Source organism: Stenella coeruleoalba (assembly GCF_951394435.1).
Source record: "Stenella coeruleoalba genome assembly, chromosome: 3".
Lineage (NCBI taxonomy): Eukaryota > Metazoa > Chordata > Mammalia > Artiodactyla > Delphinidae > Stenella > Stenella coeruleoalba.
In genome coordinates, this window is record NC_137148.1 from 118156809 (window position 1) to 118176034 (window position 19226).

At 49.9% G+C, this 19226-nt stretch overlaps 2 protein-coding genes across 6 annotated transcripts in view; both read left to right on the forward strand.

Moving 5' to 3' along the window:
• Positions 1-1185: 1185 nt before the first annotated feature.
• DELE1 (DAP3 binding cell death enhancer 1) lies at positions 1186-19166 on the forward strand. 5 transcript variants are annotated; one of them, XR_013827853.1, is made up of 13 exons: positions 1186-1331; positions 2040-2154; positions 2256-2373; positions 4409-4556; positions 5523-5684; positions 5927-6015; positions 6117-6213; positions 9057-9199; positions 10029-10187; positions 10281-10373; positions 12512-12671; positions 14562-15793; positions 19086-19166. XR_013827853.1 is itself a non-coding variant. In XM_079918818.1 (13 exons), exons 1-12 carry the CDS (start codon positions 1301-1303, stop codon positions 13657-13659), a joined length of 1554 nt encoding a protein of 517 aa, XP_079774944.1. In that variant the 5' UTR covers positions 1186-1300; the 3' UTR covers position 13660; positions 14562-14696. The 5 variants fall into 5 exon arrangements, 1 of the variants encoding a protein (XP_079774944.1); XR_013827854.1 differs by lacking the exon at positions 19086-19166 and adding an exon at positions 11843-11897 and having other exon boundaries at positions 14562-14690; XR_013827855.1 differs by lacking the exons at positions 14562-15793; positions 19086-19166 and adding exons at positions 11843-11897; positions 13421-13549.
• RNF14 (ring finger protein 14) overlaps positions 18782-19226 on the forward strand; it is a 44777-nt gene continuing 44332 nt past the window's right edge. Inside the window, exon 1 of the mRNA XM_079918823.1 lies at positions 18782-19214. The gene's annotated coding sequence lies outside the window, so the exon portion shown is untranslated. The remainder of the gene's footprint in view (positions 19215-19226) is intronic.

Here is a 19226-nt window from a genome sequence, read left to right on the forward strand (position 1 = left end):
AACAGGAAGTAAGAAACCATTCAAACCATTTGTGGGACTCCAGAGGCCACTCTTAAAACACTGGACCATGTCTTCCTGGAGGCTGCAAATGCTGGGATTCAAACCGTTTGTGGGACTCCAGAGGCCACTCTTAAAACACTGGATCATGTCTTCCTGGAGGCTACAAATGCTCCTTACTCCTCGGTCTTCTCAGATTCTAGGATGCTGGCTGACATATGGCTCAAAAATTGCTGAACAAATTAATACCACTGTCATACACATGCCTGGGTCTAAAAGTAGGTACCTCCAGTACTCTTTTACCCCAGATAGAGACTTCCATCAAACCAGAAGTCACTACCTGGGAGAAAGGAGGAGGGAGAAAGTGTAAGCAACTTATATTTGATTTTGAGCTCCTTTATTTCACGGATTCAGGTGTGGGGAAAGAGGACGGAGTCTTTGCCCAACAAAAGAATACACAGATAACTCTGGCTGGGTCTGAAGATGAGAGCTCTGATTAACAGGCGTGGGGGCGGGGAAGGGGCCAGTATCCTCTTTGGTATTTTGAAAGCAGCAATTCAAGTTGTTCTTGTCAAATCAGGAAGGACCAGTCGACCTCACTCCATCTGACCCTATTACTGGGCAGACGGAGGCCCAGACAAGGGAAGGGCTCGGCCCGAGGCTACATGGTGAGACAAAGCTGGAGCCAGAGCTGGATCCCCCCGAATCGGAACCCCGCTCGCAGGTATCATCGCCTACCCAGTCGGGCAACTCCAAGCAGATGGCCTTGGGCAGAAAGCTCGTACTACTGGTTTCCTCCGTCGGACCCTAAGGTTCCTCTCCTCCACCCACTGGGCCTGGTGTCTCCCACCTCCTCTAGCATCGGGGCCTGGGGAAGATTGTTCCCCCTCGAGTCTCCACGGTGTCTGCAAGGTCGTCTGGCACCACCGAGGCCGCTCTCGCCCCGCTTCTCAATGGTCCTTCTTCTGAGGCGGTTCAGCTTCGCCCCCTGCGACCCTCCTCCTCTGCACGACCCCCCCCCCATTCTTATGCCGGCAGCAAATGACACCTCTTCCACCGGAGGCCAGGCCCCCATCCCCGTGCCCTTGTTGAAGTTCACCTCCCCGCCAGCCCCAGTACGCCTACACCTCCCACTTCCTTTCGCTGAGCGCCGTCCTTCCGGCTGGGCCCCCTTCTAATTGGCTGGCGGTGAGCTTCCTTGGGGACTCGGCCACTCCGAGGGCGCCACACAGGCCACTCTAGCCGCCGTCCCGGGGTTTGGCCGCGCTCTTTCGGCTGCGAGCTCTATGGTGTTGGCGACGACATGTGGCGGCTCCCGGGACTCCTGGGCCGAGGTAAGGGCCTTCGGCTGCGGGTCTTGCGGCAGCTGAGACTTGGAACTGAGGAGGGGGCGGGCCGGAGGACTGAGCCAAAGCAATAGTGGGCGGTGTTAGAGCGGAAGAGAGGCGGGGTCGTTAGGGGCCGCGCTGCACTCTGAGTCAAGGGGCGGTTCGAATTTGAGGTGTGGGCGTGGCTAGTAGGAAGAGGGTGGAACTTAGAGCCAAGGAGATGGGTGGAGCCATTGGAAGGGGGAGGAGCCAAGTACCCGGAGATGGTGGGCGGAGTTCATGAAAGAGGAGTAGAGGCCAGTGCAGTAGGCGGGGCCCATGGGGTAGGCGGAGCCAATGAAAAGAGGCGCGATTTAGAGACAAAGAGCTACAAACATGGAGCGAGAGTTTGTGTATGAATGTGTGGTCATTTTAGAACAGTGGTTGTCAGCCCTAGGAGGGCGTCAGAATCACCCGGGGAGCTTTTTCAAAATATTGATGCTCAACCCTGAATGATCCTAGTTTATTTGGCTCTGGGGTGGCACGCTGGAATCTGTACTAAGCAAAAGATCCCCACATGTATGTATCCTTGTTTAAGAACCTCTGCAGAAGCAGGTGCCAGTGTTTCCTCGGTTCCTGGCGTGGGGCTCTGTCAAGGGTCAGAGGGAAGATTGATGGGGCCACTGTTGCCTCAGTCCCGCTCATATCAAAGTGACTGATCCTTGCTCTGCACAGCTCTTCCCCGTCTGCTGGGACCTGGCCTCCGTGGGGTGACCTCCAAGTCCACCAGCCCAGATGGGCCTCAGGCTACCTCCTCCAACCTGCTGGTCCCTGTGCCCAGTTTCGACAGGTGAAAGACTGCCATTCCGTCACCCATGTGCTCCCCTAGCCTCCCTCTACTCCCACTTAGGACAGAACTTGATAGCCTCTGTTACATCTTACATCTTCTAGGTCTGGCCACCATGGCCCAGGCACAAGCAAGGGCCCAAGGTCCCATGGATGGAAGGCTGCCTTCCAGTGGATGTCTGCCCGTGACTCCCGGAACACATTGTGGGATGCCATATCATGGGTAAGGTTTCCCCAGCCCTGTCCTTGTCCTTCAGTGTGGATGAGAATGATCCTGTATGAAAGTATAGCCTAGAAACAAGAGCTAGGGCATCATTGTGGCCACACTCAAAATTTGAGTAACTCATGGCATTGGAGCATATTTGGGGAGATATTGCTACTCCCTTTCCCCCTGCTGCCCATGTATATATTCCTCCTTTCATTCAGTAAACATTTATTTAACACTTTCTTTGAGCCAGGCATTTTTTGCTAAGTACTAGGGACATAGCAGAGAACAAGGTAGATATGACTCTTGCCTTCCTGAATCTTATAATTAAATAATACTAAATAGCTAACTTTTAATTTATTAATGTATCTATATATATCATCTTATTTAATCCTTACAAAATCTTGCAGAGGAAATATAATCTCTATTTTATAGATGAGAAAACTCAGGCTCTGAAACTTTAGGTAACACTCTTAAGGTCACACAGCTATTCAGTAGAGGAACCAGATTTTACTCTGGAGCTCGTGCTCTTAGCTACTATGCTCTGCAGCTTGGTTGCTATACCTAGTATGGCTTGTAAAAGCACATAGTACATATCCTGACCCATGATCGTCGCTCAGTAAATATTTGTTAAATCTGATCTATAAAGCCAGAGGCTCAGTAACACGAGGTCTAACAAGGCAGAATCTTTGCCTCTTAGGTTCTGCTTATAAGATATTTTAAATGAAGTTGGCACTCACGTCACACTTGTCTCCATCACTTCTCATCCCTCTCACTTTCATGCTGCATACTTTGGGCAAGTGGCTTGACCTCTCTGAGCCTCAGTTGTCTCATCTGTAACTTGGTGTCATCAGCAGAGCTGAGACTGGAATGTGTCCATGCCAGGAACACTTCTCTCTGGGGAGCTATGGCCTAGGGGCATAACACACCCTGGAGAGGGATGTGTTTTCCCATTTTGTCGAAGATATGAACCCTAGGGCAATCCTATAGTGAGTCCTTCTAAAACTGGGTCTGCATCTCAGGGGTCCTGATGCCATCACTCAGCTCTGTCACTACTGCCTATGTGAAAGGGCCTGAGCACAAGCTTATCTCCAGTGATATGGATACGTGTCCCTGTTATTGACATTGCTGGGACCTTCTCTTCCTTCAGGTCTCAGCACACACATCACTTCTACAGACAGGCTTTCCTCTACTCCTGTCTTGTCAGGAGTCCCTCTTATGCCCTGTGTAAACTCTTGATTTGTTTCCTTAGCGGCATTTGGCATAATTTGTAGTTATTATATTATTTCTCTGTGTACTTGGATGTCGTCTTTCTCCCTCAGTGAAGGTATGTACTCCATGAGGGCAGAGACTGCGTCTGTCTTGTTTGCCATTGTATACAGTGCCTGTTGCAACAAATAAGTATTTGGGTGTCTTTTCTCGTGCATAACACAGGAAGGGACAGGGAAAACCAAGCAGTCACTGGGCTAGGAGCTAGCTTAGGTCTTCTGCAGACCTGTTGGAGAAGAGACACCCACGACAAGCCTGTAGCTGTGAATGTGTGTGGTGGGGTGGCTTTGGGGTGGGGGAGGAGTTGTGCCAGGCTAGAGAAGGAGGGAGCCTGATGGGGAACTCTGACCCGTCTGCGTTTGGCTGCACGTGTGCCCAAGCCCAAACTTGCCGTGTTATCTTTTTGCCTGCTTAGATTTTGTTTATTGAGTCACTCGCTCAGGCGTTTATTCAGCATGTATTTATTAGTGCTGTATCTTAGTGCTCTGCTAGGCGCTGGGGATACATAGGTGAGCAAAACAGACATGGTTCCTCCCTCGTGGTGCTTAGAGACTAACAGGAGAGACAGACCTTGATGAGTAATTGTAGAGGTGGCTGTTTAAGTACCAGTGTGATCAGGGCTCCATGGGGGAAGTTCGGGTGCTTACGAGAGTGCGCTGTGGGGGAGCGGCTACAGCCAGGAGTCAGGAAGGACTTCTCGAGGAAGTGATGTTGGAGATGTAGGCGGAGACTGAAGGAGCTGACTGGTGGAGAACTGTGTCCCCTGAAGTGCTGTCTTCCTCAGGGCACCCTGGCCGTGCTGGCCCTGCAGCTGGCAAGGCAGATCCACTTCCAGGCGTCCCTGCCAGCAGGACCTCGGCGAGCGGAGCGCTGCTTTTGGCGCAGTCCTCTGGACCGTTTCTTCTCATCTCCCTTGAGGCACCCGCGCTCCTGTGAGTTCTCAGTCCCGGGGACAGGAGAGCTGGGCTGGGAGCTTCTCTGGGCCAGGAAACATCTCTGGACACACCTCAGGAAAAGAGCCGTCAGCAGCTCCTTGCCTCTCCTATCTGCAGTCAGAGGAAGAGGAATGGGAGGAAGGTCTGTCCACCCAGCGTGTGGGCCACGCCTGTCCTCCAGGCCCCTCCCATGTCCTCCCCTCCCCTTCCATTGACAGAGCCCCGCAGGGGTCCAGGTCATTTTAGATCCTAGGAGTGGCTTCCTGCCCACTCCTCAGCCAGTTAGGTCATTCTCTGGTCAGTCATTCATCAGTAAGTGAATCTTTATTGAATGGCCATCATGCGCCGTGGTACAGAGGCAATGCAGCACAGTGATTAAGGCTCTGGAGTCACACTGTCATGGTTCAAGCCCAGAACTGCTCATACTAGTTTGGTGTCCCTGGATGAGTCACTTTTAACTTCCCTGTGCCTCAGTGTCTTCACCTATAGAATGGGGAAATAATAAAACCTACCCCCACAGGTTTCTTGGAAGGACTAAATGAGTTAATACATGTCGAGGACTTAGAACAGTGCCTGGCATGTAGTATGTGCTCAGTAAGTAGCGGTTTAAGTTCTTGCCCTTAGTATTATGATTATAATCATAATCAATATTAACCATCAAACTAAGTGCTAAGTGCTGGGGCTAGAACAGTGAATAAAGTAGATCCCTCCCTGCGACTGGAAGAATTCAAGCCAAGGAGCGATTTATGCTTGGGGTGTGGGGATCAGCATAAATGTGGGCCCCTCTCCACCCCTGCGGAGGGAAGCCAGCCAAGGAAATGGAGGAGGAGGCATGTGAAGGACATGTGTCAGCAGTTTCTAGATTCTTCCTTTGGTCCGCGAAGCCTCAGGGAGGGCTCAGTCAGCCCCAGCAGGCTGAACCTATCCCCTTCTGATGTGACCGCTCTCACTGGCTCTTTCCAGCACTGCGGAGACACATTCTGCCCAGCCCTGATAGCCCGGCTCCCAGGCACACTGGCCTCAGGGAACTCAGGCTGGGCCAGGAAGAACCCTCCACTCGGCCTGAGAGCCTCTCTTCACCCAGCTCCTTGAGAACAACTGGTCTTCAGGGTGCTTCTGAGGAAGGTATGGTCTCACCTCCTAAAATCAGCAGAAGGCGGTGGCGGGGTGGGGAGTTGGGCAGATGGACATTTGTTGCTGCATATACCACATTGGGGAATTGTCATTCCTGTGAGCCCCCATGCTTTCTGGGGCAATTTGGAATGATTTTGGTTCCTGGCAGTGGTGCTGGATGGAGGGCTCTGTGGACTGGGGGAGTGAGAGAAAAGGAGAACTAACACCTTCCTCCTTTGCCTTTTCCCTTGCAGATCCCAGTGACGCCGGCTTCCTGCATGCCAGCAGTAGCTTCAAGTCCAAGGCAAAGCCAGCCCAGCCTCAGCCCACTGGCGAAAAGCAGGTATTGTCCAGATTTGGCCACCTGGATCCCGTAACATTCCCCTAGACAGGTGGCAATCCCAGTGAACTGTCCCATGATGAGTCTTTATATTTCTTCCCCAGGAACAAGATAAATCAAAAAGTCTTTCCCTCGAGGAGGCCATGACTTCCATTCAGCAGCTCTTCCAGCTCAGTGTTTCCATCGCTTTCAACTTCCTGGGTAACTGGGTGGACCCTGTCTCAAGAAGGGTGGATGGGAAAATGGAAAGGGTATGCAGTAGGTCAAGTAGAGTCAGGGCAGGGAGTGGTTTACATAAGAGAGAGTTTATTTTCTCCCAGGTAGGTCGACCAAATCTGGCCTGGTGGCACAGTGGTGTCAGGGACCTATTCTCAGTCAGATGGTTCTGCCCTTCTTAAAATGGGCTCCCATCTCAAGGTTCAGTTTGCCTCATATCCAAATTCTAGCTAGCTAGAAGGGAAAGGTGGGAAAACTAAAGGACCACTCCTCCCCAACCTAAAAGTTACACAAATCATTGTCCAGAATGAAGTCTCACGGCCTTACCTAGTCACAGAGGAGCCTGGAAAATAGAGTCCTTAGCTGAATGACCATGTGCTTACCTGAAAATTCGGTTACTATGTCAGAAGGAGAAAATAAATCTCGAATGACACCTTGAATTTTCTGCCGCACTTAGGCAAGAACAGGCTCCTGAGATTTGGAGCAGGCCCTCAAGTGCCCTTCCTTACCCACATCTGGAGACTCCAGATTCCTCTCCACCATTTGTCCTATTCTCTGCAGTGACTTGGCTTCTTTCAGGCCTTCTCATATGGAGACCCAGACTGCCAGCAGCATCTCCTGGACTCTAGTGGGCAAGTGAGTGAGAGGCTAGGATTCATTCAGTACAAATGTATTAAGCATTCACCTTTGGTTAGGTCTTAGTTGAGGTGTTGGGGGTACAGTGATTCACAAGACAAAGTCCTTACTCTCATGGAGCTTCCATGTGAGTTGAGGGAGAGAAAAACAGCAAACTGGTAAACAAATAAAAAAGGGAATTTCAGGGCTTCCCTGATGGCGCAGTGGTTGAGAGTCCGCCTGCTGATGCAGGGGCAGGGGTTCGTGCCCTGGTCCGGGAAGATCCCACATGCCGCGGAGCCATGTCCGCTGAGCCTGCGCGTCCGGAGCCTGTGCTCTGCAACGGGAGAGGCCACAACAGTGAGAGGCCCGCATACCGCAAAAAAAAACCCCAAAAAAACAAAGAGTATTTCAGATAGTGATAAATGTTATGGAGAAAATTAAACAGGGGGATGCATTAGTGACTTGGGCAAGGAGCAGCTCTGATTTGGAAGGCCTCGCGGATGGAAAGATCCTTGACCAGACTGACAAAAACAAGCCAGTCTTGTTTCCATCTGGAGAAAGCTTTCCAAGTAAAGGGAACCGCAAGTGCAAAGGTCCTGAGGCAGGATTGAGTTTTGTTTGTTAAAGGAACAAAGAAAAGGATGAGCGTGGTTGTAGTTTAGCGATCACCAGGAGAGTAGAAAGAGATGAAGTCAGAGAAGCAGGCAGGGGCCAGATCAGATCAGGCCTTCTGAGCCGTGGTGGCGTGTGGTGCTTCTGAGTGAGCCAGGAAGCCATTGGAGTGTTTTACGCCGGAGCAGGAAGTGGGGGTAGTCATGTGATCTGATTTACTTTTCCAAAGATCTCTCTGCCTGCTGTGTAGACAGACGCAGGTCATAGGAACGCCAGAGGGGAAACAGGAGACTAGATTGGAGCTGTTACTGATGGCTAAGCAAAACATGATGGTGACTTGGTTTAGGTTAGAGGCAGAGGATCGGTGTGGGGGATGGGGACAGGGTGGGATCCTGTGCCCTCTCGAGTCTTCTCCTCAAGAACAGAGGGCTCTGTGAACCCTTGACAGTGAATTTTCAGGCAGCCAGGAGGTGACTCATTCACTGCTGGCCGAACGGAGCCCGGCTTCTGCCTCATTGGCTTTTTGTGATTTTTCATGGGCAGACAGTCTTCCGCGAATTTTCTTGCCCATTCCTTCCTTCATATGCATATTCATTTATTCAGCAAGTGCTAAGCACTGTGGCAGAACACAAAGGGAGCATAAGCCATAATCATATTTTGCATTTGTATAGAGCTTTCACCCTATGCAAAGTTATTTCTTCTACATTCTTTTTCTGCTTCTGCCTCCAGGATTTTACAGTCTAATTGAGGAGACAGGGCTTGTACTCTTGAAACAGTTCAGTTCCTAGAAAAAGGCTTGTGTGTGAAGTAAGTGCCGAAAGCGTGTTTAAAGCCTGAGTGTGGTCTGAAGATTCTAGAGCAGAAACAGGTTGGGAAGGTCTGATGATAGAGGCAGAAAAAGGTATCCCAGGCAGGAGAAACAGCTTGAGCAAAGGCTTAGAGTTGAGAGTAGGCTGTGCTCAGCCCCTTCCCTGTTTTCCTTTTCGTTTGGATGATAAAGAGAACATGGGCTTTGGAGCTGAGCTCTCTTTCTTATATTCTCTCACAAAGCAAGATTGACAGTGTCAGCTGAATCAGTTATGTTATGTTGGTTACAAGCAGCCTAAAACCACTTTGGCTAACCTAAGCACAAAAGGAATCTGTTGGGATCTGTCGACTTGCCAAGCCTCAGAAAGGACAGGAATCAGAGAGCTCCAGGGATGCATGCGGCAGTAACTGAGAAACAGCGTCTTCAGAGTGCTGCCATCAGAATAAACCTGCGGAAGCTGTTTTCTTTCCTGTTGCAGCCAGATCAAGATTCAGACTCCTGAGAGAGGGTCTCATTGGTTGGGAAGAGGGCAGGCACATTGATTGACAGCACTGCGGGGAGGGCTGTTCCCAAAGGGAAATTAGGATGTTGTTACCAAGAGGAGGATGGTGTACAGGAGGGCAGAACCCACTGATACCTATGGCAAACCAGTGAAATATTCAGAGGATGGAAGTGCATGCGAAGTGTCCAAAAAAAAAAGAAAAGAAAGGAAGGAGCATGTGGGTATCTGACTAAGAATGTGGGGAAGTTCACAGAGCAAGCTATGTTTACGCCTAGTGCTTTCTTACAGGGACAGAGAACATGAGGGATGGAGACTACATGGCAGCCTTTTCTTACTTCCAGAAAGCAGCAGACCGTGGCTACAGCAAAGCGCAGTACAATGTGGGCTTGTGTCACGAGCACGGCAGAGGCACCCCCAGGGACCTCGGCAAGGTACTACACTTCCTCCCTGCCCCCAGGCCCATGGCCTGTGCTGCACCGCCCAGAGTGACCTCCAGAAATGAGCAGTGGGCAGGGCTTGGGAAAGTCCAGCTTCTCTCTTCTAGCCCGGAGGGAAAACTAAAAGAAGTCTCCAGCTTCTAGGAATTTAGACTCAAAACACAGGAAGGCCGGGGACCTTGTCTTTCTTCTTTGCAGCTGTATCCTCACGACCTAGAACGTTACCTTGATGAAGGGATCAATTAATTCTAAAAAGTAGTATAAGTATGCATAGATGTTATATATAAGAATTTATATATAACAGTTTCTTAGAATTGTATACGATGGCCAAAAAATGGGAAGAAACTTGAAGTTCCTTCAACAGAGAATTGGTTAATAAGATCTATGTGGGCCTTAAAAATGATATGCTAGATCTATATTTATTTGCAGGGAAAGATATTCATGGTGTATTGTTAAATGAAAAAGAATAGGTTACAAAAGATAGTGAGTGTAGTTTTCTCTCTCTCCCTTTCTTCCTACACACACACACACACACACACACACACATTTATATATGTGTGTGAGTGTATATTAACATATTTGTGCATATATGTTAATAAATACAGTACGGGGGGGAAGAAATTTGCAAGATTGTACACTAAAATGTTAACAGAGAATGATCTTTAGGAGGCAGGATTTCTTGGAATTTTGTTTCTATTTTTGGCTTCTCTGTATTTTCTGACTAATCTATAATGATTATGTGTTATTTAATTAAACACTTCACTCCATAAAAAGGCAGCATACAGAGTCATCCGTTGACTGGATGTTTTTCCCTTTGCCCCAGGCAGCCTCTTACTACCAGCTGGCTGCCAGCCAGGGCCACAACCTGGCTCAGTACCGCTATGCCAGGTGCCTGCTGCAGGATCCAGCCTCCTCGTGGGACCCTGAGCAGCAGAGGGCAGTGTCCATGCTGAAGCATGCTGCAGACTCAGGCTTGAGAGAGGTGAGTGCCATTGGTGGGGTCACTCCTGGGCACTTGGGGCAGGTGGGGCCTGGCAGTGACTAAGATACCTTTTTCCTTCCTCCTTGACCACAGGCCCAAGCTTTTCTCGGGGTGCTCTTCACCAAGGAGGCATACCTGGACGAGCAGAGAGCCGTGAAATATCTTTGGCTTGCAGCCAACAGTGGGGTATGAGGTGTCCATATCCAGGCATGATGGGGATCAAGTCTGATAAAGGAAGGGATTTAGGAACTGGTACTGTGCCTAGGAGACGGTTGATAAGAGCATTGGGCTGGCTTCAAGCCTTAACTCTTGCTGACTTACTGTGTGCCCCTTGGACAGGTCCAGTGGTGTGCTGGCACTGGCTTGTACCAGCCTGCGAGAATTGTTAGCTTGAAATCAGCTACAGGGAGAGCATTAGCATTAGAATTGCCAAATGCTACAAAACAGGGCTTCTTCCCCTGGAGAGCTGGTTGTTAAACATTTACTAGCATACTACTGGGCTGGTCACTTCTTGTCTTCCTCATCTTTAAGATTGGGATACTAATGCCTGCCTGACCTGTCTACCACTTCACAGGGTTGTCGTGAGGATCAAAATCTGAGATAATAAGTGTGAAAGTGCTTTGTAAAGTGTACACGTGGAAGGTGCATCGTCACAAGTGGCTTAGTCCAGGGAAGTCAGAAGACGCGTGAGGTGAAGACATTGAGCAGTTTGGCGGGGTAGAGGATGTCTGGTTGTCTGTCACCTAGGGGTTGGCATCCAGGCAGCATGGAGTTTGTTCCACAGAGCATTAGTTCCATGGAACGTTTATAAATCATATGAGGGAAAAATGGTCAGATGGATTTGGGAAATACTTTGTTAAACAGGTATCTTTAATGCAGGAAATCTTAGAGCTTTATGTCACTGTGAATTACTGAAAAGGCATCTGTGGGTTTGCTGTATCCTCAAGTGTCTTTGACCAGTATATTTTTTGAGTTGTATCTTAAAGGACCAGGAGCCCTGGGTTAAAGCCAGCAGTGGCCATGCACTAGAATTTCCCAGCATAGGGGCTGCTGCTTCTCTTTACTTCCTGGCCAACACAGTGATAGCGTTATTGAACTCTTGGGCATCAGAATACTTCTCCTTTTTCACTCTGTGTTGTCCAAAGTATCTGCAGTAGCCATCAAAAGGGGACCAATGTCATCAAACAGTACCTGCCTCTGTGCCTGTCTTTCTATGAAAGAGCCCCAGTCTTCCTTGGGCTCAGTGGGTTGTGTGACCATGTGTGGGACAAGCCTGGGGGCACCCTGGCTGGCATTAGTCACCCAGCACGCCAGGAGAAGTGCACAAAGGGATGTTGTGTAACACACACATAACAGCATGGGTGTTTTGGCCTGACTGTCCTAAGCTGGCCTGTAGCCATGAGTCCACCATATTTATTACATAGACTTTGACCTACATGTTACAGAAACTCTTTAGAGGGTAGAAGAGAAATAGAACCATGGTTGGGAGATTGAATATAATGAAAATATTCATTACAGAGAGGGAGAGATGAATGATGTGGGCAACTAAAGGTGTGAAAATAATAACGCTAATCTAAGCACTTTCCACATATTGACACATTTAATCCTCACGACAGGGTAATAAGGTAGGTGCTTTTATTATGCCTACTTTACAGATGAGGAAACTGAGGCACAGAGACACAGAATATGATGCCCGAGGTTACACAGCTGGTAAGTGGTGGAGCCAAGATTGGAACCCAGGCGTCTGGCTGTAGAGATTGGGCTCCTACTCCCTACCTGATACTGCCTCTCCCAGGAGCCTAATTCTCAGTGAGAGGGGAGTGAGGATCCAGAGCCAGGGACAAAGAGATTAGCCTTTTAACGTTTCAAAGGAGGAGAAACATGTTCTCTGTAACGTATGCTTTGTAGCTTTCTGGGTGGAGATCAGGAAGGCATTCAGGGCCTTCGGAAGCCCAGCCTCCACCCTTGCTCCTGGCTCTTTCAGGATAACATAGGAGCCCGACTCCCTGGGCTCCCAGAGCAGGGCCAAGTGCTTCCCGCAGCCTTCACTTCTGCACACTTTCAGCACCATCCTCAACACGAGAAGCCTCCACGCTGCTCCGGCCGGAAGCTCCCTGGGTGGAGGGATCCCTGTGTCCTCTGTTCTGGGCCTCTGGCTCTTCACAGTTGAGATTCCTTGGTCCAGGGAGGGTTGCAGCTGGGCCTGACCCTGCAGGGGTGAAGCACTGGCCTGCTGACTGCTACACCTTCCTCCTGCCCCAGCATTTCAGTTCTTCAGTCCTGCATGCGTGGGCATTTGTGTGTCTGTCCGTCTTCTCCTTTAGGATTCACAGAGCAGGTACCACTTGGGAATTTGCTATGAGAAGGGCCTTGGTGTGCAGAGGAATCTGGGAGAGGCTGTGAGATGCTACCAGCAGTCAGCAGCTCTGGGGAATGCGCCTGCCCAGGAGAGGCTGCGGACCCTCTTTTCCATGGAGGCAGCAGGTACAGATGAGAGTCAAAGCCAGCAGGTGCCTCCCCGAGCTCAGTACCCTGTGATGGAGAAGGGGGTGGCAGTAGCCTTTGGTCTCTTTGTTACTTCTGCTCCATTGGTGGGAACGAGCACAGCTTTTTGAGTCAGACAAATCAAACCTGAGTTTTAACCCCTGCTCCATTCCTGAACTTGGCCTGTATGTCTTTGCACCTCTGTTTCTTCACCTCTGAAAACTCATTAGATTGTAAAGATTAAATGAGATGGGACTTCTGTGGTGGCGCAGTGGTTAAGCATCTGCCTGCCAATGCAGGGGACACGGGTTTGAGCCCTGGTCCGGGAAGATCCCACATGCCATGGAGCAACAAAGCCCGTGCGCCACAACTACCGAGCCTGTGCTCTAGAGCCCATGAGCCACAACTACTGAGCCCACGTGCCTAGAGCCCGTGCTCCACAACAAGAGAAGCCACCGCACTGAGATTAAATGAGATGACAGCAAAGGGCTTAGCACAGCCTGGCACACAGTAGGTGTTGAATAAATGGTAGTCACTCCAATGACTTGTCAGGAGAGACACCATCCCAGGGCTGCCTCCGTGCCCTGACTTACCATCTAGGGCTCTGGGAGCCCTGCTCACTCCTGACTCATTCGGGCTGACCTGGGTTAGTAGTGCCAGGGGAACCAAGTCCTTTAAGAAGCCCCTGCTCCAAAGTAGGAGTCTAAGAACACAGCCTGAGTAAGAGTTGCTCTCGCCTCTCCTCGCAGCCCCGGGGCCCAGCGAGCTGGCAGTGAGAGGATTGAAGTCGTTTTCCAGCCCCTCCCTCTGCAGCCTGAACACCTTGCTGGCAGGAGCCTCGCGCCTGCCACATGCCTCGAGCACAGGGAACCTTGGCCTCCTCTATAGAAGCGCTCGTCTCAGAGCCAGCCCCGGATCCCCCAGCAGGGCTGTTCTCCCACACCCCTACCCCTTGGAAAGGAGTCTCGTCAGACTGGGTTTTGGCTAAGGTGAGATAAAATGCAGTCACTGGTACCTCTCACTGGTGCTGGGGGGAGGGGCGGGCAGGGAGGAGATGGGATGCAGCAAAAAAAACAGGGTGTCAGTATCCCTTTACAGGGTAGAAATTCCATGGGGGCTCAGGTTCCCAAGCAATTTCAAGTGCATGGCTAACAAATGACTTTGACCATTTCCCCTAGTTGGTAGCCTCAGCCTCACAAATGGGCAGTGGACACATTCATTTTTTGGCCACGCCACACGGCTTGTGAGGATCTTAGTTCCCCAACCAGGCATTGAACCCGCGGCCTCAGTAGTGAAAGCGCCGAGCCCTAACCACTGGACTGCCAGGGAATTCCCCATTCACAGTCATTTCTGTGCTGTGCATAAAAAAGATTCGTTCAGTGACCTGTGAAAAACTTTACTGAAGGGTCCAGGGACCCTGGTCCTCGCCTTAGCCTTTGCCTTGGAGCAAATCCCTTCCCGTCCCCCTTGCCAGTCTTCGATTTCCTCAGGCTTAGACCACATCATTCTTTGCCAGCGTCTGATGTGTGTGCCTCCAGTGCTTCACCAGAGGATTTTACGTAGTATTCAAACTAATATTTTTAAATTTTAGTGTTTGTATATTAATATATATTATAAAAATGCGATTAGCATGTCATAGTGTCACAGATATTAAAAATAATGAATCAAGTAGAGAAAAAACGTTGTGACATTGCGTAAAGGGGAGCACAGATCCAGAGAGGTGGCAGAAGTCATGGGGTGGTTTCATGAATGCCTAAAACTCAGGAAACGCTGAATGACGTCCGCTTTTGTTCATCCCCAATGGATTCCCGACTGTCTCCATTTCACCTTTGATTTGGAAGGAAGGAGTTTAGTGTCTAAATGCCTGATGTAGCTGCTTGACTTTTTCAGACCTTCGCACTTCACTCAGCCCTAGAGATGGAGCCTGCGAGTTCTCAGAGAGATACCACAACTTGAATCCCAGAGAAGAGGCCAGATGTTCACCCGCCTTCCCAAAGAACCTTAAGTACCTGCCCAGCACAGTACAGAAGAAGAAAGTGTGTAAAGATCCAGGTTCTGGCCACGTCACCTTGAAGCAGTGGCCTGACTTGCTGTGTTGTTTCCTCAATTGTAGACCAAGGGCAGCGGTGTCTGCCCTCCTACCCTCCAGGGCTGATGTAGGGCATTTCACTGCGGAAAGGACGTTGGTGCTCACTTAGGCCTGAGGAGGCAGAGTGATGCCCATGGTTACCTGGCTTTATGAGTCACCAGCCCAGGACAAGGACCCCAGCCTCCCAACTCCTGGCCCAGGGCTCTTTTTTGCACAGTTCTCACTGTAATTTTAGGTGAAAGCGTTACTATCGTCCTGCCGATACAAGGGGGTAAATGGCAATTGGGCCCTTGGAGTCTTGGAGCAGGAGAGTATAGATTTTGAGATCCTCTTTTGTGAAAGGTTTGTGCCAGAAATGGATGGGAGTTTAATAAAACTGATACTGGATTGTCTCATCACTCTTGCCCTTGAGTATGTTGGGGAAAGCCAGGGAGATGGGCAGGGGAAGCAGAAAGCCGAGGCTCCATCCTCATCTCTAAACTCTCCATTAACCAATTTAAAGGGTCTTAAAAGCTTCTCCGAGAGAGAGACATAGCAAGAAATGATTTCTGAGTCAACGCTAATGATTCCAATTACTGAATTTGTGCATAGCTGTTCCCCGGCTTCTGGATGTTAGCCCAAGTTCAATAGCAGAGATGTGGTTGAGGACGGGGGGTGGGAGGGACTGAGGCCCAAACCCCCTAGGAACTGTCCAAATGCGAAAGACCACCCAGCATGGCCAGCTCAAAGCGGGGAGGATTTGAGGAGGGGAGTTGTCCACATTTCCCTGTCTGCTGCCCGCCCCCCTCCCCAGCCTCTAGTGGTCTCATCACACTTTTCCCAGCAACTTCCTCTCACTGCTGGAGCCCTAAGCTTCCTCCAGCTCGAGCGCCTCTCCTGCCCTCTGCTCCCTTTCCAGGGCTGCCCTGCACACTGGCCTCACCCCCACTGGTCCCCTCATGTGGCTTTCTTCCACAGATGGCTCCTTGGAAGCAGGGACTTTGTCTTTGGATTCCAGTATCCTCAGCACTTAGCACAAGGTCCCGTCATGCAGGTAAGGGCTCAATACACACATTGGTTAAAGCTCCGGTTTTTAAGCTGTGCAGTGCACTAATCTCTGCACAAAAAAAAAAAAAAAAAAAAAGATTTCTGTGGTCAAATAAGTTTGGGAAACAGTGTACTAGACGTCCCCTTTTTATAGATGCACGATGCACGTCAGCATATTCAAGGTTCCAAGAAGTCCTGCAGTAAAGAACTTGGTTAACCCAGTGCTTCCCTCATAGAGTCGGGCGCAGAGCCCGGCTCCCTGCAGATCGCTGATGAACCTTCCCGGGGGCACCCTCTGTGTAAAGTAAAGTGTCACTTCCTGCCTTCCCATGGAGCTCCACTTGCCAGCCTCTTCCCCTCCTGTTGTCACTTGGGGTTCTCCGATTATGGGCTCCTCTGGCCATGCCTGGGGCAGGGGGGCAGTTCGCACAGTCCGGGGACCCAGGGCCTTCTGTGTTGATGGCCAAATAGGGTTCTCCCTCCCTCTCCGTCGTTATAAGTTAAGTGCTGATCCAATTTAGGGTACCAAATGTGGAGGGAGGATATTTTTAAGCTCTCCTTGTGGAGCAGGAAGGATGGAAGAGTCGTGAGAGAAATGCTGTCAAGGGGCCAAGAATCCTCGCTGTTCAGTCCCTACGGTCTCTGTACTGCCCAGGGGATGGGCTTCCTCGCAGACCCTGGAACTGCTGTGCTTTTGCCATTAAAATTCCGTTATTAATGACTCATTGTTAGTGCCCTGAAAGGGAATGTGAGGGGAGGCTAGGGAGGTGGCCTTTGTTAGCAGGGCCAGCCTGGGTCAGGACGACCCGAGGTTCGAGCCCTGATGCCCTCAGCAATGAGCCCTTTGCGCAAGGCTCTGCTGCCTCAGTTTCCTCATCCGGAGATGCTGTTTTCAGGGAGCCCTGACACTGTGGAGGGAATGAGGCTGTTTGGTTCATTATATCTTCAGTACTAATACAGGGCAGGGCACTTAGTAAATGTTCAGTAAATATTCATTCAGTGAATGAGGGATTCTATGCGTTGTCTTTTCTCCACCGGACACCAGCACCAAACCTACCCAGCAACATAGGAGGTGCTTTAAAATATCTGTTGAATGAATGATTCTGTATACCCCTCCCCTGACTGCCATTCCTAGTGCTACTTCTGACCTGTAGTAATTGCTCAGCAAATATAAAATGTTTGTTGAATGAGCGTTTCTGATCGTGCCCCCCACCCCAGACCCATTATATTGTGCCCAGTACTCAGTAGGGACTGGAAAACACTGATCTATTTTCTAGGTACACACTATGTGCCAGGCTGAGCCTGTGCTAAAACTCCTCCCTCCCCTCCCCTGTCCTCTCTTCTCGTGTTGGAGATTTGGTTCTCTCCAGAGTCCCAAGGGTGGTAGTTGCCATCTCACTCATTTCAGTCAGCGGAGAGGTAGGGATCAGTGAACTGCCAAGCTGAAGTTGGGCCACAGACAAGGAGGCTTCCTGTCAATCTCAGGACGGCCCCCAGGCTCCGAGTGAGCACTGCATTGCCCTCCTGGTGCTGGAGGACGGCTGACTATTGATAAAAAATGTCCCTCTGCGCTTTCCAAATTAAGACGACATTTAACTGAGTGCTCGCTGGCTCGCCAGCTCCTTCAGTCTCCCGGGGGACAGAGCCCATCTTGGTGGAAACGGTTTTGAGCACGTCCAAGGTCTCAGCTCTGACATCTCGGCTTATGTCAAGAAGTTTCTGTAACCTTTCTGTTCAGCAGACTCAGTTCTGTCAGCATGCACACTGTCTCATTCTCAGTCGGTTATTGGGTATAAGGTCTGGCATCAGCCTACTTGGAGGGGTTGCAACGTTCGGGTGAGAGCACTTAACCCTCACGTACATACAACCCCGCCCTGATCAAAGGTCGGTTGCCTCAGAACAGGAACAGCTCTACCCATGAGTTCTCCAGGTTCGGCGGGGAATAGAGGATCACAGTGGGCCTTAATCTTATTTAGGTCACAGACCCCTTTGAGAATCAGATGAAAGCACTGACTCCTTCCCATAGAAAAATGCACATCTTCCCAATTTTGCATGCAGTTCAGCAGTTTCTTAGATCCTGAAGCCCAACCAAGAACCCCAGGTTAAGAACCCTTGATGTATTAGAAAGAACATCATCCTGAACCTCAGATGCAGATGCTAGCCCTGTCACAAGCCTGCCATGTGGCTCTGGGCCAGTCAGCTCTTTCTGTCTTGCCATTTCCTTGGCTATAAAATGTTCAGACTCCTTGTGACTAAAATTGCCCACGTCTGTGGAGGTTTAGATAGTGACTGAGAGCAGTGCTGCTTATCTTTTTATAGGTCACATGTTCCTTTGAAAATCTGATAACTCCGTATCTTCTGCCTAGAAAAACACCTGTACACAAAGTCTCGCCTGGCATTCAGGGGGTCCAAGATTTAGGACTTTTGAACTAGAGTGAGGCAGTGATCCAGTTGCGAGCCCTGGTTCCAGTTTCCCTAGGTCACCTCTCCCCATCTCTTCTCTCCACCTCCCAACATCAGCTCTGCACTGAAAATCCACTAGTAATTGGGGGTCAGCACTGCCTACTCCAGTGCTGTGGTTTTCCGACTTTGTCTTCACATAATGGAACATTTTTTTTTCTCTTTTCTAAGGAAGTCTTACCTGGAGCTCCAATATAGAGAAAAGGGACTCCTGTAGCATCTATTTACCCATTTATTCATTTATTCTTCCATTCAACAAGTATTCATCAAGTGTTGCCTTGTGCCAGGTACCTGGCTGGTCAGGTTGGAGACCCTACCTGCTTGGTGTCCCCCAGCCTCTTTCATTGACTTGGGGAACCCAGCAGCTTGCAAATCACAGACCTTGTAAAGAGTTTACTCTGCCTCGGAGTGATGATCAGAGACCTAGAGACCCTGCTCCAGAAGCATTCCTGAAGCTCCTGAAGCACTATGAGGGCCTCATTTTCCTCATCTGTAAAATGGGATAATGGAATAATGATGCCTCGTTGCATTCCAAGTGTGGATGGTTTTCATTATCCCTAGTGGGGAGTATGATTGGCCCATTTCTGTGGACAGTGAACATGTGTACTGAGCTCCAGAAAAAGGGCAAAAGGAGAGGCACAGAAAGGAATTTTTCCCTTTAGTATCCAAGAAAGCCCCACATTACTGAGAAGCTGAATAGACTGCTTGGAAATTTCCAGGGAAATTATAAGGCTGAGCCTTGGGAAAATACTTGCTATTTTTTTCACTCCTTCCTCTCCTGGAAGGTTTGCTGCTGTCAGTGTCAATTTCATAGACCCGGTTCACACACTGTCCTCTAGGGCCTGAATTCACTGCTGTGACAGAGGAAGATTTACTCACGATTGCTGGGTCTGGAAAGATGACTTTTGTACCTGAAGGGCTGCTTGCTGGGAAAGGACAGGAGTCTGCAGACACCCACCCTGCATCAGGTCAGTTCCAAG

Coding starts and splice junctions, on each gene's coding strand:
- DELE1 (XM_079918818.1), top strand. CDS start 1,301: ATGTGGCGGCTCCCGGGACTCCTGGGCCGAG. Junction 1,332..2,039: donor CCCGGGACTCCTGGGCCGAG/GTAAGGGCCTTC, acceptor TGCTCTGCACAG/CTCTTCCCCGTCTGCTGGGA. Junction 10,374..12,511: donor GGCTTGCAGCCAACAGTGGG/GTATGAGGTGTC, acceptor CTTCTCCTTTAG/GATTCACAGAGCAGGTACCA.